Source organism: Kwoniella botswanensis, chromosome 1 (assembly GCF_036426115.1).
Source record: "Kwoniella botswanensis chromosome 1, complete sequence".
NCBI lineage: Eukaryota > Fungi > Basidiomycota > Tremellomycetes > Tremellales > Cryptococcaceae > Kwoniella > Kwoniella botswanensis.
The window spans coordinates 8,532,633-8,555,145 of NC_088599.1; the positions used below are offsets into that span (position 1 = coordinate 8,532,633).

At 44.8% G+C, this 22,513-nt stretch overlaps 9 protein-coding genes across 9 annotated transcripts; 4 read left to right on the plus strand and 5 right to left on the minus strand.

Annotated features, from left to right (window-relative positions):
• Positions 1 to 302: 302 nt before the first annotated feature.
• On the plus strand, positions 303 to 3,400 carry L199_003203 (uncharacterized protein; the record flags this gene model as incomplete). Its single annotated transcript, XM_064888939.1, has 15 exons — positions 303 to 601; positions 690 to 744; positions 802 to 902; positions 997 to 1,138; positions 1,200 to 1,301; positions 1,379 to 1,780; positions 1,841 to 1,958; positions 2,016 to 2,084; positions 2,157 to 2,272; positions 2,338 to 2,377; positions 2,455 to 2,564; positions 2,630 to 2,851; positions 2,926 to 3,032; positions 3,103 to 3,223; positions 3,305 to 3,400. 15 exons carry the CDS (start codon positions 303 to 305, stop codon positions 3,398 to 3,400), a joined length of 2,100 nt encoding a protein of 699 aa, XP_064745011.1.
• Positions 3,401 to 3,788: 388 nt separating this feature from the next.
• On the minus strand, positions 3,789 to 7,138 carry L199_003204 (uncharacterized protein; the record flags this gene model as incomplete). Its single annotated transcript, XM_064888940.1, has 14 exons — positions 3,789 to 4,112; positions 4,200 to 4,571; positions 4,630 to 4,815; positions 4,865 to 4,918; positions 4,986 to 5,172; positions 5,230 to 5,284; positions 5,338 to 5,469; positions 5,527 to 5,737; positions 5,800 to 6,105; positions 6,176 to 6,366; positions 6,421 to 6,487; positions 6,546 to 6,609; positions 6,670 to 6,749; positions 6,812 to 7,138. 14 exons carry the CDS (start codon positions 7,136 to 7,138, stop codon positions 3,789 to 3,791), a joined length of 2,556 nt encoding a protein of 851 aa, XP_064745012.1.
• A 337-nt stretch (positions 7,139 to 7,475) lies between these two features.
• On the minus strand, positions 7,476 to 9,462 carry L199_003205 (uncharacterized protein; the record flags this gene model as incomplete). The annotated part of the gene is made up of 12 exons (XM_064888941.1): positions 7,476 to 7,535; positions 7,600 to 7,633; positions 7,708 to 7,754; positions 7,844 to 8,052; positions 8,120 to 8,180; positions 8,245 to 8,281; positions 8,363 to 8,421; positions 8,486 to 8,508; positions 8,574 to 8,708; positions 8,848 to 8,926; positions 8,999 to 9,065; positions 9,137 to 9,462. 12 exons carry the CDS (start codon positions 9,460 to 9,462, stop codon positions 7,476 to 7,478), a joined length of 1,137 nt encoding a protein of 378 aa, XP_064745013.1.
• A 712-nt stretch (positions 9,463 to 10,174) lies between these two features.
• L199_003206 (uncharacterized protein) lies at positions 10,175 to 10,878 on the plus strand (the record flags this gene model as incomplete). The annotated part of the gene is made up of 3 exons (XM_064888942.1): positions 10,175 to 10,276; positions 10,445 to 10,606; positions 10,741 to 10,878. The coding sequence occupies 3 exons, from the start codon at positions 10,175 to 10,177 to the stop codon at positions 10,876 to 10,878; spliced, it is 402 nt and encodes a 133-aa protein (XP_064745014.1).
• Positions 10,879 to 11,502: 624 nt separating this feature from the next.
• On the minus strand, positions 11,503 to 12,944 carry L199_003207 (uncharacterized protein; the record flags this gene model as incomplete). Its single annotated transcript, XM_064888943.1, has 8 exons — positions 11,503 to 11,701; positions 11,768 to 11,848; positions 11,914 to 12,029; positions 12,112 to 12,164; positions 12,338 to 12,438; positions 12,581 to 12,626; positions 12,764 to 12,782; positions 12,873 to 12,944. The coding sequence occupies 8 exons, from the start codon at positions 12,942 to 12,944 to the stop codon at positions 11,503 to 11,505; spliced, it is 687 nt and encodes a 228-aa protein (XP_064745015.1).
• Positions 12,945 to 13,641: 697 nt separating this feature from the next.
• L199_003208 (uncharacterized protein) lies at positions 13,642 to 14,811 on the plus strand (the record flags this gene model as incomplete). The annotated part of the gene is made up of 5 exons (XM_064888944.1): positions 13,642 to 13,716; positions 13,778 to 13,949; positions 14,011 to 14,155; positions 14,221 to 14,566; positions 14,626 to 14,811. 5 exons carry the CDS (start codon positions 13,642 to 13,644, stop codon positions 14,809 to 14,811), a joined length of 924 nt encoding a protein of 307 aa, XP_064745016.1.
• A 400-nt stretch (positions 14,812 to 15,211) lies between these two features.
• Positions 15,212 to 18,182, plus strand: L199_003209 (uncharacterized protein; the record flags this gene model as incomplete). Its single annotated transcript, XM_064888945.1, has 5 exons — positions 15,212 to 15,301; positions 15,370 to 16,007; positions 16,142 to 16,247; positions 16,344 to 16,549; positions 16,613 to 18,182. 5 exons carry the CDS (start codon positions 15,212 to 15,214, stop codon positions 18,180 to 18,182), a joined length of 2,610 nt encoding a protein of 869 aa, XP_064745017.1.
• Positions 18,183 to 18,432: 250 nt separating this feature from the next.
• On the minus strand, positions 18,433 to 18,868 carry L199_003210 (uncharacterized protein; the record flags this gene model as incomplete). Its single annotated transcript, XM_064888946.1, has 3 exons — positions 18,433 to 18,466; positions 18,566 to 18,652; positions 18,732 to 18,868. 3 exons carry the CDS (start codon positions 18,866 to 18,868, stop codon positions 18,433 to 18,435), a joined length of 258 nt encoding a protein of 85 aa, XP_064745018.1.
• A 984-nt stretch (positions 18,869 to 19,852) lies between these two features.
• L199_003211 (asparagine synthase (glutamine-hydrolyzing)) lies at positions 19,853 to 22,184 on the minus strand (the record flags this gene model as incomplete). Its single annotated transcript, XM_064888947.1, has 7 exons — positions 19,853 to 20,221; positions 20,305 to 20,455; positions 20,520 to 20,622; positions 20,719 to 21,018; positions 21,103 to 21,628; positions 21,701 to 21,852; positions 22,016 to 22,184. 7 exons carry the CDS (start codon positions 22,182 to 22,184, stop codon positions 19,853 to 19,855), a joined length of 1,770 nt encoding a protein of 589 aa, XP_064745019.1.
• Between the last annotated feature and the right edge of the window lie 329 nt (positions 22,185 to 22,513).

Genomic DNA, 22,513 nt, shown 5'->3' on the forward strand with positions numbered 1-22,513 from the left:
AACATCAAACACCAGACACAGGTTTAAGCGCAACACCTTGATTCACTTTACGTTCACTCTCTCACTCAGTCTCTTTTTCCATCCTCCCATACTGCAACTTTGAGGGGTTCGTGGCCCTGGTAGCCGAGATCTTAAGGCCTCAGACCTTCTCATATCAACGCTTAATCGCCTGTTACAACTATAAACGATATTTGACTTTTGGATCCACGACTCCCTAAAAGATCACGACGCCATCTCAATTATTCATCCTCCTATTCCTACCGACTTGTGACCATATATATACGACTACACTTACGCCCACGATGACTTCTCTGAATGACGATCACCTTTCAGGCATAACGCGTAATTCATCTGCTATACTATTCGCAACGGCAGAATCATCCAAGCGCCAGCCTGTCAAAATGGGTGTAAATGAAAATACACCTTTACTCATTGGTGATTCAACTAGCAGAAATGATGGAAGTGATGATGGATCAAGTATCAACAAACCGCCCAAGAGGAAAACATCGACGTCTACTTTGGCATATGCGGCAAAGTTGAAGCAGAGATCAAAGTATTATGTACCGATAACAGATTGGTTACCTAATTATTCGTGGTCATTGTAAGTTGTTGATCTCCATAAACAGGATAAAACAAATCTGCTCGCAATTTTTTCCGTTGAAATTGTTAAGCTGATGGAGCCGTTATAGGTTTTCTGGTGATTTGATAGCTGGATTATCGGTGGCTTGTCTACTTATACCACAGGTAAGACCCACCTATATCCTAAAGAAGCGACGGTGCTTATGAGATTACCCTAAACAGTCCATGTCATACGCCAGTGGTCTAGCGGGATTGAGCCCGTTGGCAGGTCTTTGGTCAACAGCCGTACCAGCTCTGGCGTATAGTGCACTTGGTACATGTCGGTGAGTGAATGACCATTAGATACTTTCTACCGCTATTTCACAGATAGGCAAATCGAGGTAGTCGTTGTGACTAATGCGTTGTTCATCCATTCAGTCAGCTATCCATAGGTCCAGAAGCTTCGTTGTCCCTCCTGATGGGTCAGATGATACAAGATGCTGTATTCGGAGATCCACATCACAAGCCCAAGCATCCAGATTTAAATGCTGCCGCTCTATCGGTCATGGCTACTTTCCAGGTAAGACTGCTTTCGTCAATCTATACTTAATTGGCTCTTGCCGACGACAGTCTGTGTGCAGATCGGTCTGATCACCAGTATCCTTGGTTTGCTTCGTCTTGGTTTCTTGGATGTTGTCCTGTCCAGAGCGCTTTTGCATGGATTTATTACGGCTGTTGGTATAGTGAGTGATCCTCCAGTTGAATTGTCATCTTCTGACAGAAATTCAGCTGAACTGATAGACCCTCATATCCCCTATAGATCATCTTCATAGCTCAACTAGTTCCAATGCTGGGAATGGAACACGTCTTATCCCATCCTGAAAACGCCGAAGACGCACCTACCTTACCACTTCAGAAGCTCATCTTCACTCTCAAACACCTCGATCACGTGAACAAACCCACCATGATACTAAGTTTCACCTCGTTAGCTTTCCTTATCGCTGCTAGAGTTATAAAGCAGCAAGCCGTCAAGCGACCTGGTGGGACTTGGGTCAGGTATATTCCTGAGATTTTGGTTTTATGCGTAACTTCGACTGTACTTTCCGCCTTTCTGGATTGGGAGAAAAAGGGGGTAGATATTCTAGGTCAGATCAAAGGTGAAGCTGCTGTACCTTTCGGATGGCCACTAAATAAGAGGGCAATGAAGTATTTCAACTATACGGTATGTTTAAATCTGCTCTTAAGGCCATGAAACTCGCAGAGGTGCTGATGCATAGAGCAGTTGCCTACCGCTTTCGTCTCCGCTGTTATTGGTGTGGTGGACTCGATCGTAGCTGCCAGGGAGAACGCTATGAAATATGGATATGCGGTCAGCCCAAATAGGGAGTTGGTAGCTCTAGGTGAGCGAGGACGAGAGACATATTCGGGGAAAAAAGCTGACGCGTGTGCTTTTGTAGGTGCTACCAATCTCGCTTCTTCGTTTCTGACAGTTACTGGTTGTATACCCATTTTCGGATCTATCACTCGTGAGTTAAGGTTCAATGTATGACCCGAAGTTCAGGGACTGGAGCTGACATGCCATATCGTACATTATACAGGATCGAGGTTGAATGGTCAAACAGGTGGAAGAACCCAGATGTCAAGTATGGTAGCTAGTGCAGCAATCATCCTGTCTATCTACTTCCTGTTACCATACCTCTACTTCCTGCCAAAGGTCAGTATAGTACCTCATATGATGTGAATCTTGTCCCTCATTACTAACTGTAATGTCATATGTAGGCTACGCTCGCAGTAATCATTACCCTTGTGGTATACAGCAGTAAGTGACATTGCGACGCAGACACTGATCCAGCAAATGCCTGGACTAATCATGCGTTTCTCGTACATCCGTTTTAGTCCTTGCTGAAGCACCTCATGAGATCCACTACTTCTATAAGATGAGAGCCTGGACGGACTTCATGCAAATGACCGGAACCTTTATCCTGACATTGTTCTTCTCTATGGAAGTGAGTTTATCCGCATACGTCATGATGTTGGTCAATTCACTAACTCGTACATTGTCGTCCATCAGATCGGTCTGGTAGCTTCAGTAGTCCTATCTCTTATCTTGGTAGTCCAGAAATCCTCACAGCCCAGAATCCAGATTATTGGTAGATTACCCGGCTCCGACCAATGGGCCCCGATAGATGAAGATGAGAATGCTCAAGAAGAGATCCCGGGTGTTTTGGTAGTAAGAATCAGGGAGAGTCTGAGTTTCGCCAATACTGGTCAATTGAAAGAACGTCTGAGAAGAGTGAGTACTTCTACTGGCTTTACAAGTCTTGAATAAATGAAAAATCTTCTGATGACTGACATTGTCTCCTCCAGCTTGAGCTTTATGGTCATGGGAAATCTCATCCTTCCGACGAACCACGGAGAGAATCTGCAAAAGCGCTGATCATGCATATGGGAGAGGTGCAGGAGATCGACGCATCGTGAGTATGAGGATTAACTTTCTGACGAGTAAGAGGCCTATGAACTGATCATGATCAATGTATTCGATAGGGCTATTCAGATTCTCTTTGAGCTCAGTAGAGCCTATCACGAACGAGGTGTGGGGGTGCATTTCGCCTCGATCAAACCTGGTCAGATCGATAAATTCAAAATTGTAGGCATGACTGAACTTGTAAGTCAATTTTATCATATTCCACATCGACGCATAAATGAAGTCATGGCCCAACCTTATGACATTCTTATTACGTTATAGCTCGGAGGCTCTCATTTCCATAACAACCTACAGGACGCAATGAGGGAAGTCGAGTTGATGGGATACGGAACGAGCATCTTTTCGAGATTCTCCTAATCAGCGCTGATCGGTCCGTATATACCGTAAACTGCCCACTTAGAATATATACTGTAATCGCGGATGTTGTCTTTACACGGTGTTCATAGATAGACTTTATATGATATGGTGGAGATCAGGTGTGTATAGAGGTGTATAGAGAATACTAATATTATACGATGTAGATTCTGTTAGAGACGTAAAATCGCTAGATATACCCTTTCAGATGTACGATTTCTCCAATCTAAATGTAGATGTTCTACAATTACCGATTAGATTGATGACATGAACGCATGAATACTGTCTCAAGCTCCGATATCAATAACGATGTCGACGACCCAATGCATTATCGATACAGATAACTTCCAGAACAAATTCTAGTCTAAACAGTCATCCAGTTGTGATCACATCACCTCCCACCAGTCATACAACTGCAATACCCCTTCTCTTCACTTCCTTCAATCTGAACCACCAGCTCTGTCAAACCTTTTATCCGTCTCTTTAGAACTTTCTCAACCCGACTGATGACCTTTTCTGAATTCACATATATCGCATCTCCCCCACTTCCTCCCATTTTTGATTTAGATAACAAGAACGGAGTATGGAATTTTGTCGGGTCGACCGAGGAGGGTGAGATGGAAAGTTGGATATGGATTGATCCGATCAGTTCTCCCTCGCATCGTGGCCAGAAACGAGGTGAGGCGTAGTTTGCCACTCCGTCTACTGATGACAACTGAATGACATAATATCAATATCTTTGCTCGAACACTTGCACTGTAACACTGAATGTCAAGGTAAAGTTGAGGTACAACCGACTCACCTCTGACAAGGCACCTCTAATCTCTTCCTCCTTCTCTGAACCGACATCCAGGCATAACACTTTGCCCGAATCAATCACTAGCGGAACCACACTGGCCATGATAAGAACAGCGATGAACAGACTTGCGATAGGATCGAAACCTGTCCATCCGGTATATTTGATCAGGATCGTCGATATGATCACTCCCACACTTCCTAGTGTATCCGCCAAGACATGCAAGAACACCCCACGCATGTTATGGGAATGAGAATGATCATGGCCGTGTCCGTGATCATCATGAGAATGCGAATGTAAATGTGAGTCGTGATCATGGTCGTGAGAATGAGAATGATCGTGATCGTGGCTATGCGAGTGACCATCGTGTGAATGATGCTGTTGATGACAGGATTGTCAGCCATTCGTTACCGAAAGATGTGAATATATAGCTCACCTCGTGAGCGTGATGATCATGTCCATGGTCGTGGTCATGCCCGTGTCCATTGCAAGCGCTATGATCATGATCATGAAACTCATGTGATTGATCATGTTTGTGCACATCTTGCTGGGCATGTGCCTTCAAAAACCCAGAAGATCTTCTCTTTGCTAACGTTCGCTGTTGTCTTGTAGATGCAGAAGTCTATATGCAAATGGTCAGTTGGCGCACAATTCCTAACACATCAACTTACTCCCTGCGACTCTGAGCGATGGTGATCATGCGCATGATCGTGTCTGCGATCTTCCTACAGCAGCGACACAGCATATCAACTCAGTGCATTCACCAGACAAGTAGTCGATGTGTGGACTCACCTTCTTCTCGTTGACTGGAATATGGGAATGACCGTGCGAGTGACCGTGTCCGTGATCGTGCCCGTGCCCGTGACCATGCCCATGGTGATGATGTCCACCGGTCGCCCACATCCCGAACAGGTTGATTGCAAGACCAACACCAGACACGAGAAGAAGTTGTTGCGTTTCCATCTCAGGCGGATCAATACTGTAATGCATGATTAACCAAATTGTGTATGAAAAGAGCACACATTAGACAGCTCACACTCTTTGTATTCCCTCGAAAATGATGAAAATGGAGATGAGGATAAGGAAACAACCTGAATTTATGTCAATACAGCTTTCTCAGATGACCACAGAAGAAGTAGCTGACCATTTGCGAATCCACTCAACGTTTCCACTCGAGAATAACCAAAAGTATACCTTCCATCAGGTTTCCATGTAGCCGCAACTGATGCCCATAATCCCACGGCTAATCCCAAACAATCAAATGCCATATGTATAGCTATGAGGGATAATCAGCTTGGCTAGGAAAAGCATGAAGATAAAAGCTAATACTCGCCATCTGATATCAGTCCTAGAGAATTAGTCGCTATGCCATATACCATCTGCACAAACATGTAAGCCAAGTTGAGCAAGAGGAAATAGAAGATTTTAGAAGATGTCGGTGTATTGAGGACAGTTTGTAGATGTGGTCTCCATCTTGCAGGAAGGAGAGACATGAATGACCAGGATGATCTAGCAGTAGATAATGATTTGTTGGAGAAAGCCCACTAAGTTACGACATCATTCGTTAGTGATTTTCGAGAGAGGTTATAACGAGTGAGAAGCTTACATGCGATGGTCCATTCTTCCTGCTTATCTTCTTCCCGCCGACCATTGCCGTACTGATCATTGCTAGCGGTAGCAGAACCAGAAGATCGGTATACGTCGGTACGGGGCTCAAGGCGAAGAACTGGAGTATCGGAATAGTGCACAGGAAAAGCGATTGATCTCTGCTTGTTCTCAATCGGAGAGTCGAACCAGGAGCATTAGTGGGTGTAAAGGGGAATGGTATGTATCTGACCAATAGACCAGTGATGAAAGAAGCGAATCTTTGACCTGGAACATTAGATATGGGTAATGGAATCGGTATGATACCCTAATGTTCAAATTATTAGTTGACGAAATGAAGTCACGAACGTGCGTAATTGGATGACAAGGTGACTAACCATTTGATATAAAGCAAAGATCAACAATGATACAGTTGCAGTTGATACCAAGCAGTACCACAGTCCTCCTTCATTCCTTAATTTCTCTTTATCATCGCCATTGCGATTTCTGCTGAATGAAAGATTGGAGAGGAACTGTTCGGATAAAAAGGTAGTACCGGCAAATAGTATGGTGGAAGTAAGAGCGATAACTGAATAAAACCTGTGATCAGCGATATTGATTACAGACGGAGTTTATTACTCACCATTCTGCGTCGCTGCTTGACCTATAATGTATACTGCAGATAATATGATAGGTAAGAGAGGTGCGAGCTGGGTGAAGAAGTTTTGATGAGCTTTTTCCTGGACAAAGTGGAGGATAGTCACTCACACTGTTGGTGTGTAGTATGCTCTCGGTATCAACCCATGAACTCAGATATGCTATGATGGTGAGTCTGTAACAGAGAACAATGTTAAATCATTTGCATTGGGGCTGTGAGATGGAGCTGACATACCTCAGCGGACCTATCTGTTGCAGGGCAATGAAGAAGGCAACGGACTGTACAGCTAATATCACGCTCAGCTGAAAAGAGCTCTGCACCATATATGTCAGCGATACATCATGACTATCAGGTCATCTTCTGGTGATCTACTCACCAATGATGATCTATTCCCCTCTTTGCTTTTCCGTCTCGCATCACCAATAAACGCCTTTAATTCACCTATGATCCTTCCTGCCCATAGGCCAAGTACCAACCACCCTGTCCCTCCACTCAGCCTCCGCGGATCATCTAACACCCAAGTCTTAGAAGCAGCGACAGCTAGAGCTCCAATGAACAGCCTAAGATACGAATTCGGCCTGGAGACGAATTGTGTGGAAGAGTGAGAGGAGGGATTCTGACTCTGAAAGAGAGATCGCCGCGAAGGAACTTTATGGACTGTCCGGTGGAGAGGCGTGGGTGTGGAAGGCGAGGACGCTTGCATCGTAGGTAGATGGAAGGTCGCCTTACCCCAGTCCAGTGATGTGTGATGAGCTTGCGAGCTGCAAGGTGTATGATGGAGTAGGATAACGGAGACGATCAAGTATGAACAGGAGAACAGAAAAAAAAGAGGATACCCCGCACTCCGACGCGTCCGAGCGCAAACTTGGCGTCGCACGTCAATCAAGGCCAATGACGATTGTGGCTATCTACTTCTGTCCACTCTTTATGCATCATTGCATTGGCTACCATTCTACTTTCTCACTCAAGGATAGTCTTTTTCACTCAAGCTTGCCTATCCCCTCTTCCTGCCTTACAAACCCGTCCATTGTACTAATTTCTCAGTTCTCCTCGTCCAACAATGCACGATAGATACCATACGCTTCGTGCTCTTTCAAACGCTATACATGGGTCAACTCATCAGCTCATACCTGATACTCACAGCCCGAAAGACCAAAGACTTACATCGTAAAACCTTGGGTTTTTGTCTTTCAATTTGCTGTGACCAATCGATCAGTGCTTAGCTCAATCTGACTGGGGGTCTTGGGGGAAGGAGCCGAACGGGAAACTTGCCTTGGATCCTTATCGAGACAAATCAAGATGGTCGATACTCCGGCCTCCTGTTAGTACAATCGTACAATCAAGTCATGGTGAGCGAGACCTCCAATGCCTTACACAAAACAGTGGCATAAAGGATCGTTCTGCTTACCAGAGCTGAGGTGAGGACTAAACCGATATTCAAAGCCAAAATAAAACTGTATACCAAGATCAACCAATCCCACCAGTCGTCCACTTTGGCCGTTCCATCAATGATGATCGTGTAGACGTAGGTTGCCCCTGTACAGACGATAGCGCATGCTATACATGTCGTGTGGAGGGAAAAACCAACTAAACAATCCGTAATCATGGCGTTTAGACCTATCATTTCAGGTTTTTTTTCAGCTGGCTGCATTATACCTGAACGAATACAGGTAAGTCGACTTACCGACTCTTTGATCGCCTTTCTTCTTCTTCACGATGTGGATGATCTCTTTCGCCGATGGAATCTAGCAACTTTCCCACTGTCAAAGACAATTACTCCTAGACTCCAGAGTGCAAGGTATGACTCACGAAGCCATATTGAAAATCATCGACACCTATCTTGACGCTGATTGAATGTGAATCGTGGCACTCATCAGTCCAGCCAGAGTATAACATCCATAATGTGAAGGGTAAAATCGCGGCTTACTAAACGTATTTATTGAAAAGTTCTAACAGCCCTTCGATAATATTGATAATACAGAAGCACTATCGAACATATTTAGCCTACCAAATTTGTTCTCACCATACCATATGATGCTCAAACACTTACGCAGCATGTGAATATACTTGATCCTGAACTCCCAGCGTTCTCGATCAGCCCCTTTAGCACGGAGGGTAAGTTGGTAGCCAGTACTTACCGCACAGCCCTAAACTAATCGTTTTGATGATGAGAGCTAGTGTTTCCACCAGCTCAACTAACAAACTTCCAAAGGCCACTGAGCCTAATGATGTGGAACTAGCCTTCTTAAAGGCATACCATGATTCACTCTTTTCTTCAATCGTCCCTTGAGTACGCTGCCCGCCTTACCTTTAAGGTAGATAAAACCTAGAAAGAGCAGAAACAATGTGCCAGAAAACATACATATCAACTCGATTGAGGCATTTGTCGATATCGCTATGGAACACACTTACCTCCAGCTGCAGCGAGACAGAAGATTACAGCCATCACTGGGCCTGACCAAATGACGAATTCTGGGAACTTCCGGATGAACTGGAACAAGCGCGATATGAGCCTTTATATTCTTAGAGTTCTCTAAAGAATTCTTGTGGAAGTCGCACTCACAAAGAGCAGAAGAAAGTTTAGGATCAAAGCTAGTCCTGTAGCACCCAAAAGCATATACGTCGTATCGCTACAGCCCGAAGACTTTATCAACACATTGACCCCATATTACAGTATCATCTTGAGCGGCATTACACTCACCCAGTCAAAGCCTCATCGATATCCCCCGTATCTACCTTAGTCGTACTTCCATTATCCCTATCACCCCCGCTGGTCCCATCCTTCTTTATCTCATCGTAATTCTGCGAAAATTCAAAAATCGCATATACGCTCAATACGAAGTATAGCGTGATTTCAACGATGAAAGCGACAAAGAACCATCTATCATGACATCTACTCCAGAAAGATGCTTTGAAGTTCGTGTTAGGCTTTTCGTTAGAAACATCCTCTATTGATCGATGTTGAGTTGTAGGATTGCCTTGGGGACTTAGGACAGAGGTTTCCTCGTTGAACCGACCTGGGGCCATCCTGATTGAAAGTTCGGATTCTTTATTATTTCGAGAAGTGGTTTATCTTAGTTATCCCGTTATGAATTATTCTACTATGAAAGACTTTTCAAATTGTTCTTTTGCTAAGGAGTGGAACGTCCTACAGAGAAGACTAGATTATATGATTTTACTTTATCAGTGAATTTTTTTTATATTTTATTTTTGTATTTTTAATGATTAGTGTATTTTTGGAGCGATTTGGGGCTGCTTAAGATAGATGATGACAGATGAGGCTCAGGTTGATTATTTATGTATGTTCGACTCTGTCGCTTCCTATCATTGCCTGGTTGTTGGCGATACAGGGAGATGTACTCGGTGATAGAACATCCTTTGAACATCAATAACTCTCTGACTGGTTTCGTGAGCTCATACACCTATCAGCACAAGGATTTCCTTCCATTTTCGATTGTCAAAAGCAAAACGTGATCTAACGGTATTGGCCAATGTTCGAAATGTAGAGGACATTGAACAGTTGATCACATCTCGTTTTGTCTTGTCCTAGAAGGGCCACTACACTGAAAGCCAGGTTGTAAAATGTGCCACTTTCCGTCGGAACTGATGTTTTGATAAAAACAATTTTCCAAGAGAAGTGCAAGTGTCAAACCCTTGTAGTAACTCTTCGATCTATATCTGCGATTCTTCCATAATCTCACTACAATACGAAATACTTCGTTCTTAACCTAAAACTACGATGGCACCAACAGCAGGTCCTTCCAACCCCAAACAATCAGGAGAGAGGAAGCGGAAAGCTGGAGGGAACGGGAAGAAAGGCAAGGTATTTGTGGAAGACAAGGTGGGTTGAAAAGTATTTAATTACCACTTCTTCAGATACATTAATGTTGTAAGATCATCTTTGGGTCGAACAACCTACAACTATTGTAGCTTTACAATGATGCAATGTATGGTGTTTGTCTCCTGAGACCCAAGCTGATTAAATCGCTTCCCAATCCGTTTCACGCAGAAAGATCTCCTCTGCCTAATGTCATCTATAACATCAAACAAGGATGCCCAAGCAGAATCGAAAGTCTCAAAGCGAAAAGCAGCCATTGAAGAATCCGCCCAGAGCCTGTCCGAAGAGAAGAACAAGAAAAGTAAGAAGTCGTTAGAGAAGGAAATTGCCCTGGTACGTCTTCTGTTCTCTTCTCAAATTCTACCCGTGTCACCTTGATCTTTTTAATGTCATGATCTCGTCTGATCGAATGCAAAGAGATGGTTGCTGAATTAAGTGATATCTTTGATTTGATTTGCTTTTTTTAGGAAAGAGCAAAAGCTGCTTTGGTAGAGAAACAACGTTTGAAGAAGAATCGTAAATCGACGTCAACTACTTCGACAAAAGATAAATCTGCTCAGTTGTCGACCGACCAGCCAAAGAAGAAGAAAGTCGGTTTTGCTTAGGCATGGTACATCGTATCGTATTTTGCCGTGATAGCTTGAAGCGTCTCCAAATGGGAATCAATCAAGAATGGACATTAGGCTTGTATTGTATATTATTGATAGTAAATGTATCCGTACGCCGTTTCTTAACCTTCATGGCTTCATAGGAATGCTGCTTTGATAACGTACTAGAAGGATCATGCACACACGTACAGATCAAGGAGTGAAGAGGAAAAAAGAGAATTCATCCATCAACAAAATCATTAAATTAGTGATATATATATATATGAATATCAATTCAAATTGATAGGAAACGTATATCAGAAAAAAGAGGAAGACAGTAATAAAAGTGCTATATGTATATATAATAAATATGTTTGTATGATTTTAAGAGATAGAAGTCGGAATGGAAAACATAAGCGTGTGACGTGAAAGCTTCATCCATCATATATATATGAATTAACAAAAAAAGTACCCCATAAAATAATAATCCTTAAGAAACGAAACTGATCGAAAAGAAAAGAAAAGATAAAACTAGAACATTTTTATGATGCCTAATATCGACTCCACGGCGTGTGATTGCGAATTCCAGTCTCATTGTCCTCGTCTAGAAAGCTATCCTTCTCTTTAACAGATTAGAGTCGCTTAAAGGAGTAGGGCGAGACCACCAACAACGGCGAGGGCGACAGCGGGAAGAGCGACGACCTTGTTGGAGAGAGCACCGGAAGAGGCAGCTGAAGAAGCGGCTGAGGCAGCAGCGGAGGTAGCGGAACCGGCAGCAGACCCAGCGGCGGAAGTGGCAGAACCGGCAGCGGAGGTGGCAGAACCAGCGGCTGAGGAGGCACTACAGTATTCATTCATCGAGAAAATTAGCAATGTTCGCAGAGGCTAGACTGAGGTCGTAACTTACGAGGCGGCTCGGCTAGTAGAAGCGGCAGCGGAGCTGGCGGCGGAAGTAGTTGAGGTGGTAGACACGGCATTGGAGACGGCGCTGCAAATTGTGTTGCATCGTCAGTCACTCCGACAAATTCGCTGCGTGGTGATGCGTCTACTCACCTAGCGGTTCCAGAAGAAGTGACGGTAGTGGTGACGGCACTAGTGGAGACACCGCTGGTGGCGGCGGTACTGTTCAAACAAGAGCTGGATGAACCGGCTTGGATGGTAAGAGGGGACTGAAAGAGAAAATGGGATATGTCAGCAATTTCCAACATTTGATAAGAACGTAGTCAATCTCAATGGAAATTGTAGACGGACCGAATAGGCGATGGTACCCGTTGAATCAGTCAACTTGAGAGTAATGTAGGTACCTAAACATTAAAAAAATCAGTATGTTCTCAGAATGAGCGGGGAATGAGGTGTGCCGAACATGAGGATGGGTTGATGCAATTCGCAAAATGACAGGGTTGCGTATAGCGTGGGACCATGAGAGTGCAGCTGCACTCTGGCGAGGTGTTTGACACAGGCTAGCGATCGAACTTACCAGAAGCAAGGTTGACGGTCCAGGTGACCGGGGATGAAGTGGCACTGTCCTCGATGGTTTCAATAGCAGCAGATGAGACTTCACCACCGGGGATGACGGCACTGAACGACACAAGGAGGTCACCGTCAGCGCTCGGACGTCTCATTCAGACACAGTGAGTGTGGGACGCCAAGACTTGAGACGCGGTTCCGAGTCTGGGCGAAGACGATGGTGTCTGGAGAAGATTGTGAGTGAGTCACTTACAGAATGTAAGGAGCGGTACCATCAGCGAAAGTGATGGAGGCGGGTTCTGAACGGATCGAGACAGTCAGTTATGTTATGGTTACAGTTATAATTGAGACAACTAATGTTCGGCCGCCGATAAGAGTAATGTCCACTCTCGATCGGCGGCGAACACTGATTAAATCGAATCTTCTGTTTACTCACGACATTGAACGAGGGAGGCCTACATCGAGCAAACAAAGTCAGCAAAATATACAAGCAGAGTCGAACGTGGGGGCAGGTGGAAGAGTGATAAGGATGGTGGGGAACTTACAGGAGTGTTGATAGTCAAACCGTAAGCTTGTCCCACGAGGGCAGCAGCAAGGATGAGGTTTTTGGAGAGCATTGTGATGGGTGAGTTGGTGGATGGGGTCAAAGAGGGATAGAGATGGGTTTATGATGGTGATTATGGTTGTTGAAGACGAAAAGAAAGAAGAAGGGAATAAATAGGTCGATAGGTAGGTAGGTGGCTTATTATGTAGTTATTGTTAGTTTGGTGGGAAACGGGTTGGATCGGTTGACAGAGTGTGTTTGGTTGGATAAGACACTTGACCAAAAGGCACGTTATGCACTCGTACAATGGAAAATCAACATGAAAGACCTGCGCGTCAATGCGCAGCACAGTGAGCCGTGCCCAGGGTTTGGGGATGATGAATTGCCCGAAAGGGGAATAAACCGTTGAGGCTGTGCCTTGCCACACAACCCAGTTTGTGTAAAATAGTGTAAAATAGCGTCAAATTGTATCATGACGACGTCGTTCCTATGATCCTTACTCCTTATGATAGGTATCAAAAAAGTGGAGGACGTCCACCCGTGGGTAGTACGAGAAATTTCTATAAATTTCCAGCTAAGTCGATCTGTCTTTCTATTTTGGTACCATGTAAAACCTGAACGAACATTACAGAACGAGCGAGATCAAGAATTCAGCACGCAGTAACTGCAGCATCATACTTTTTTTGATACCTCCCTGACTTGGAGGAATCATGAACAGGTAAACGGAAGAAAAGTCAATCACGTGTTTAGGTCAAGTCCGATATGGAAAGATGCAAGACATATCCAATGGACTTGAACCTTTCCCGATACCTTTGATACAAGGTGAAGTGGGATCATTAGAAACAGTCAGTAGTACAGCGCCAAGACTCATAGATGGTACTGATGAGACATGCATTGTACTAATAGTATATAATCGATTCGATATTCCCTAACGGCACACCGATATCGTCTTTCAGACCGGATGAGGACGAGGAGCAAGACGACCCTTGGACATGCTCCTGCGTAAGGGTTGATGATGATGAATCTGCTTTATGCACAGTCAGGGATAGTGATACTTGCGATTGCGTGAGTGGATTTGGTGAGTCTCAGTCGAAAACCACGAAGACTCTAACAATATCTGATGAATGAGATTGACATAGGCAATTTTTATACACCGCCTGATGCTGAATTTAACCAAGTATTGAATATCGATGCTTTGCCTGAAAGACTCCCGTTGGTGGAGTGTTCACCGCAATGCCCCTGTGCTGAGCGATGTGCCAATCGACTCACTCAGCGTGGGGTACGGTAAGTACCGTCCGTATGTCTGATGCTTCGCTATGTGAATCTTCACTAATGACAAGAACTGATAGTCTATCATTGATGGTGAAGCAGTCCTCATCAGGTATAGGTCATGGTCTAATTTACTCGCCTCCTTCTGAAAAATCGATCTTACCTAGAGGAAGCTTTGTATCTCTCTACGCTGGAGAATACCTTACGAGTCCTCAAGCCCGTCTTAGATGGGACAGTCAATTGGTCAATAGCAAAGTAGGAGAAGGCAATTACATACTTTCTTTGAAGTTGCCGGACGAGTTATGGCACATAGATCCAAGGTATAAAGGTAATATCGGAAGGTTTCTCAATCATTCTTGTGAGCCGAATTGTGTGATACAGATTGTGAGATGGGGAATGGACAGTCTGCCTAGAGCAGCTATATTCGTAAGTTCACATCATCCCTTTCATTGAGAATAATCTGATAGAAGGCGATGTATGATCAGACGAAGAGGGATATAAAGTATGGAGAGGAATTGTCCTTCGACTACGCCAATGCTTCTGGCTCGACCGAGTTGGCTTTGACATTGGAGGAAGAGAGTCATCACCAGAAGGACGGAGAACAAAGAACAAAGTGTCTATGTAGTAGTACTCAATGTAGAGGCTGGATGCCATTCGATGAGTCTTTGTAGAGTATTGTAATGTATTGTGCAGTTAAAATGAATGGTAGCTGTCATTTGTCAACAAGCGGTGCCTGAACAACCGCGTCAACCACATCCAGATCTCACTTTCATGTTCGCTATTTCTCATTCTTGATGATTTTATCTTCATCTACTTTCGTCTTCTTCCGCTTCATTTACTGGTCTTGGAGTCTTGGGGCAGGTTATATCCATTTGTGCAAGCGATGGATCACGTAAGGCCACTCTTGATCATCGTCTGAACGGTTAGCCAATGGGTTCATCTGGTCAACCTCTTGAATCGATTGCTCCTACTTAAAAGTGAAAATCAACCGTAGTTCTCATTCCCATATCGTATACATACATCGACCGTACTTTTTCCAGGACATCGCCACCTTGCAGCAATCCTTGCATGATGGAGAATCTATTGTATGGTCATTCGATTCTATTTGCGGAGGGTCAATTCTCAGATGAGGTCAAAGACATTTTGAGTGAAAGAATCATCGTGAGTTTTGTCAAGTTGTACTCAATTAAATGTGTGCATACTGACAAGTCATCGACTCCCCTCCTCAGGGGATAGGTGGTCAGGTCACTTCCCAGCGAGAAGGCTCCACGATCCTACTCGCCAACCCCGCTCATCCCTCCTACAAACAAGAAATCGACCATATCTCCTTTCTCCAAAAAACGTATCCTGACATTCTCCAACCGGAGATCAAACCCTATCATTGGATTGCCAACATATATTATTTGGAGACAATTCTGCCTGTGGAAGATCTACCAATCGTATCGCCCATTTTCGTTCATCCGTCAAAGGTAGATGATCATCGACCCATCAAAGCATGGGTCTCAGTCAATGTGACGAGAGAACAAGACGAGACTCCCCTACAAGCTCGCGATAACCTCACAGTCAAGCTTGAATGCGCAGGTGCGATCAGCGTTACCAAAAGGGCATCGGCGGATCTGCTGGTAGTGGACGAATCGAGTGATTTTGCCAAGAAAGTTTGGGACGAAAAAAGGAAATATAAAAGATCATGGCAGAGAATCGTAGAAAGAGATTGGGTCGATGATTGTTTGAAGAAGAGAAGACTTGACTGGAGGATAACGAATAGTCATAAAGGAGGAGACAGTGATAATGAGAGTTTTGTAGAGGATGATACGGCTCTGGACAGGAGAACCGATGGAAAGAAAGGCCCTGGAAGACCGGCCGGAGGGTGAGTGCTTAACCTCATTAGCCCACAGCATCGAGCACTGCTGGCCTCTCATAGTTTATACGACAATACTTGTGGTACACTTCTATACTCTTTTTAGAACACGAGCAATACTGATAGTAAATCCCCCCTCCCAGTCAAAGAGTAGACTATACCCCGCAAGATGACGATTTCCTATGTCGATACTTGGCAGCTCATTATCCGACAGGTGCATGGAGCAGTCGAAAGACATATCAGAATTTGGTAGGTTGACTTCTTTCAATCTCTTCTCCGGGCCTACAAACATCTCTGCGAGTCTTACTGTCAGTCTGATTGGACTGACTATGTCTGACGATCCAGGTATCATCAGTCAACTACTCCCTGGCTGATCGTCATACGCCGCAATCATGGCACGAGCGATACAGAAAGAATTCCATCCAGTTTGAAAAGCGGGTCAGAGGATACATCAGAGATGAGATTGATATAACACTGAAAACTAGGTTGGAGAGGGAAAGAGTGAAAGCGAAATCGGCGAAACCTGCTGAATGTCAGATCGCGGTTAATGAGTGAGATAGCTTATTCCGCTTTTCTTGAATCGGAATATTCCTGACGATTTGAAACTTTCACAGTGACCATACGACATCTCGAGTCAATGAAGCTGGACCATCCCGCACTGATGGAACGGTACTATTCGCATCTCCATCGCCAACTCGGCGGGGAAAGAAGAAACTTGTACAATCAGATGATGAAGATTCCGTCCCTCTTGCTCAAGCATCTAGCAAAGGAAAGGAAGCCCAGTCTACGGGGAGTGCAATCTCAGATGATAATCACGTGATACCCGGAGCAGGACGATCTGTTGCTGTATCTTCCACTGCGACGACTGCAATATCAGCATCGGAGAACGGACCGCCTGTGACCGGCAATGGAGAACTCGTGCCGTCACTCATGCCTACCGCGGATCAGCCTGAGAAGGTTGCTGTCGCTGAGAACGAGAATGAAAGCCTATTGAGAGACTTGATACCTAGTGGAAGCCAACTACCATTGGCGACTCCTGCTGGGCAAGGTGAAGATGGAAGCTCGAGGACAAGAGCGGTCGAAGGGAATCTTGATAACAGGACAGCAAAAAATGCCTCGACCATCTCTCGCAACGAATCAATCACCGAGACAAATAAGGATGAAGAGAGTCAAATAGGAGAAGCTACCCAAGCTATATTAGCTGATTTCGCCAAAGCGCAACAAGCCGCAACACAGCAAAGGGAAAATAGACCTGAAAGAGACCAAATTGCTCTTACGCCTAGAAAACCTGTCAGGGTCGACGGAGAAGCGACAACAATTTTACCACCTGAGATTGATGTCGCATCATCTGTACCCAAGCCATCAGATGGCAATGTCACCTCTGAGCAACAACTCCCAATGGCCCAGAATGCCCAGTCTCCACCTGTCAATATCGTTCTCAGTCCACCTAAACGATTTCTCCAAGCTGCTTCATCTGCTCCTTTGGAAATTGGCGGGATCTCACCGAGTTATACACCCGCAATGTCGATTCCTCTCCAGCAAGTAGTGGACATACGAGCTGTAGCGGTCGAACAAGGGACATCTCAACCTACCACCACTGCTAAAGCAATCGAAGCTGGACCTTCCACCGCTCAACTCACCACCCCTCAACGTACCGACCAACCGCCAGAGACACTCACATCGACATCGACATCGACAAGCAGGAGTAAACGAAAATCTCTATTGCATGAACACCTGATCGCGTCTGCATCCAAAAAAAGTCGACGGCGTGAAACACCAGATCGACCTTCACGTGGACATAGACAGATTGCCGTCGACGACGAAGATGAATCTGAACCCGATATGGTATTTAGAGAAACGTCTATCCCACCAAGGCCAGTTAGAATCACCCCATCAATCCCTTCTTCACCTGTTCCTGATTCCCAACGACCTGCGACGAGAGAACCTAGTCCACCTCTGAGTAATGCGGAAAAACACGAGAAAGCTTTAAGCGGCAAAGCATTGATGGAAAGGAATATACAAGCTTATAAAGATAGGATAGTAACTCTGGCGAAGAGGTATGGAATGACGACCAGTGAGATCATTGCGTTTATTAATAATGGGAGTGCAAATGGGAAGAAGTCGAGAAATAGTGGTGAAAGGTATTGGGAAGAGATTGAAAGGGGTTTAAAGGAGAGGCAATGAAATGATATCTGAGTCTTGATCGAGAAGTGGATTCATGAGGTATTTCATTATATTGTTTATGATTGTCTTTGTTCAAGTAAGGGATACCTTTCTGTTGAAGAGAACTGATCCAACATGATTTGGATATGGATAGTACGATTGGTCGATGATATGATGATGTATAACGAATGTGCATGTCCTCGACATACCTGTACAGGATGGTGTACAGCACAAGTACTGATTGGACTACGGTGGAATTGGTTCAATCACATTACCTGGCGGAAGCTATATTTACATCACTGGTACTGTACTCCAAAACCCATCAGCATACCCCAGTCCCAGGTCAGAGGATCGTGACGATACAGATCGACTGATGAATAAAAGGTAAGTGAGGTCGAACTCACTTTGTTCCAATCTGAGTTGTTTCAGGGTGTTCTTCCCAATCGGTATAACATCTCGATGGATCGATCTTCAAACACCTATCGCATATGCTAAGATATACAAGACATGAATAACTGTTAGCAGATGCCGTGGTACTATTTGATAACCATTTGCAGGATAAGTACTCACTCCGTGTCTGGATCAGAGGTCTTGCATTCCTCGTTGGCCTGCGAACATGGTGTACAATCCGTCCATGTGAAATGGGACTCGGTGTCTCTTTGGGTAATGTTTCCTTGACTGGTATTGGTCTCTGAAGCGGAAGGCATTCTGATTGTGTGAATACTTCAAAGATGCCAGATCGATGACCAGCTAAAGTGCAAGTACGATGTATATAAGTTTTGTTCCAGGGCCTGTTCTTAAACCTCAATATTCGAACATGCGTTGACATCGAGTACAGTACAGCAGATTCATCGAGTCAAAATCCTCCTCTTCACTCAATTCTGAGGCACTGCTCGTTCAAGATCAATCCTTTCAGAAAAGGCATTTGATCATGTCACAGTATATGAAACTCTTCGGACACATTGATGGGGACTGATCTACATTACAAGTCCCCTTTAGATCTTTTCATTCTCGTTTGACCATATCAGACTGACAGTCAAGGTAGGATGACAATGGACGTCCCGTCTCGACTCGGTAATGACATGTACCAAATAATACTTACAGCACGAACGCCTAGGAGTGAATGTGGGCACCTACCAGAGATCAGTGAGATCTTCGAAGAAGGCTATTTACTACTGCCTACTGGGTCAAAGGTGAGAGCGAGAACGAGTGCCATCAGGTTCTGGGCTCGATAAATGATGCATCAGGTCTATGGCGACTCATGCAGATTAAGCGAGAGTTCTGTCTCGAGTTTGCAATCAAGCATCCTTCTGTGCTGACTACTCATCTGAATACTTATCGCAACTTCATTTGATTTCCATGTTTATAGCTGAACAATCATATCGCCTGTCTTTCCTGGCTACACACTCAAAAAGCAGATGAGTATTCTATGAAGCTGACCCGTCTCTGCATTACAGGCGATCAGATTGGACTTGATGAAACGAAGGATCACGATGCCTGTTCCAGGCTGTTGCTATATCTGTGAATTCGATGTTTAGTAATACGAGCGAAATGAATTTCAGCTTGACTATTACGCAAGGATGTATCCTCGCCCTATAGATGGAAATGCATGTCATGTAGAATTCTATGAATACCAACCAACCGACCATATGCTCAGAATCCCTTCACCCTTCCATAACCTGAGACCTTGTTTAAGCTTTGTTCTCGTAAGCGGCAGTATGAATCGACACAGCTCTTCCAGAAGGATCACTCGATACACCCCATTCCTGTTTGGGGATCCATCTCACCGCCGTGGAAGCAGCAGCCTTGGTTGGGAAGTGATGTTCGAAGATCTCCCTGATCCAATAAGCTTCTTTGGTGTCAGGTGTCGATTCCGGGAATCGTTCGGCCCTCTTGGCGAAGTCCTCATCAGATACGACCGAGGCAGCGTGATCTTTCATACCATCGATCCAAGAGTATCCAACACCGTCAGAGAACTGTTCTTTCTGTCTCCATAAGATCGAATCGGGCAAGTAGGCTTTACCGTCTGGTGCACAGTCGAAGGCTTTTCGGATGATGTACTGCAACCATGACAAACACAAATGTCAGCTCGATCTTCCGGTTCATGTAACATGGTCCTGAATAGCGGAGGAAGAACACTCACCTTCTCCATTTTGGGTCGTCCATCAGCATCGACCTCTTGGTGTGTACCTTTGGAGAACATCTTGTATTTCGCATCGACGTTCATGGCGACTTCGAGGAACTGTTTGTCAAGGAATGGCACTCGAGCCTCGAGACCCCAGGCCATGGTGGATCTGTAAAAGTGATCATGTGATCAGTCGAGTTGGCTTATCATGCAATTATGACATGATGACTCACTTGTTGGCTCGCAGACAATCAGCAGTGTGCAGGTTCTTCACTCGCTTGACCAATTCTTCGTGGAAATCCTTTGCGTTGGGCGCAGCGTGGAAATAGAGGTAACCTATACAGTAAATCCAAAAATTCAGCCTCTGCGATTCTTTCACCTTGGCTTGAATGTCATGCGTGCGCTTGATTGACCATGGAGAGATAGACTTACCACCAAAGATCTCGTCCGAACCTTCACCACTCAACACCATCTTCACACCCATAGCTTTGATCTTTCTCGATAACAAGTACATAGGAGTGGAAGCTCTGACAGTGGTGACATCGAAAGTTTCAAGGTGGTAGATGACTTCAGGGATGGCGTCAAGACCCTCTTCCAAGGTGAAAGTGTACTCGTGGTGGACGGTACCCAAGAAATCGGCGGCTTTCTTGGCGGCAATCAGATCTGGTGCACCTGGGAGGCCGATAGCGAAGGAGTGGAGCTGTGGCCATGAAGCAAGGGGTTTTTCGTCGCCTACAAGTAGTGAGAGCATTTACGTTAGCATGGATTAGAAACGTCTATGATAGAGGCAACCGAAAGGAATGGAGGGATACTCACCGACCCATTTACCATCAGCTATAGCTTGTTTCCTCTCTCTTCTGAATTTCTCATGTTCCTCAGCCAATTTATCGGTCTCCCTAGCAGCGATGGAAGCTATCAAACTTGAATCCAAACCACCTGAAAGCAATACACCGTATGGCACTTCAGACATCAACCTCTTCCTTACGGCGGCTTCTAATGTCTCTCTTAACAATTTGTAGTCTACTTCGCCATGGGGGATAACACCCTTATCGCCATCCCACCAGGTAGGTTTGTAATACCTTTCTAATTGTTTGGTTTTCGAGTCGTAGAAGTGACCGGGAGGGAAGGAAATCAAGTTGTCGCATTCTTCGTGGATCGCTTTGAGTTCGGAAGAGAAGTAAATGGTATCCGGTGAAGAAGAGTGGTAGCCCATATACAAGGTGGTAATACCGATTGGATCCCTAGCAGCGATAAGTCGAGGTGGTTCGACGGATTTGTCCAATAATACGAATGAGAACATTCCATCAAGCATTGCGCAAAGTCCAGTATCGTGTTCTCGGTACTGTGGTGGCAAAAAAAAAAAGATGTCAACATGGTGCGGATGCTAAAAAGCTGTTGTGAGTGTCATACTTACCAAGTGCATGATGACTTCACAATCGGAATGAGTCTTGAAAACGGCATCTTGGTTTTTGAGTCCTTTTCTCAAGGCGACGTGGTTGTAAATTTCTCCGTTGACGGCGAGTACGAGTTGGTCGTCTTCGCTGACGAGGGGTTGGGCACCGGTGTCTGTGGGTGGAAGATGATCAGCAAGTGACCGAGTATTGGTAGATATATAGAGAAGGATGGGAGTAAGTACATAGAAGGGGGGGTAGTCATATGTATGTTTTATGTTATACATAGTAGTATTCCCCCATCCCACCCCGAACTGCCGTAGCTAGAGTAAACTCACCAACTCCCACAATAGCCAACCTCTCATGTACCATGATCGTATCTTTCGCCATATAACATCCTGACCAATCTGGTCCCCTATGTCTCTGTTTCTTCGAACATGCTATAGCCCTGGGTCTATAGGATGCCAAATCGCCTTGTCTGTTGAAACAACAGAATATACCGCACATCTCGGATAGCTGAGTACTTCGCTCTAGGTTTTAGATGGATGAGTGAAATGAAGGTTAATTGAGCGTTGGTTGAGATGAGTCTGTATGCTGTGATTAGATGATCAGTGCACCTAAGTATGGTGTTTTGTCGAGTCGAGATGTGATATATATCTTAAATGTCAAAGATAAGAGGATGGACGAGTTGAGTTATTTTGAATTGTTCTCGAACGTCAGTCAGTCAACCGAGCTCTCTAACTTTTTTTCTGATTTGGTAGGATTGGATTTTGATCCGTGTACGAGTGAGAGGGTATGCCTATCAGACCCTGAACAGCCAGTTGGTCGACTCGAAT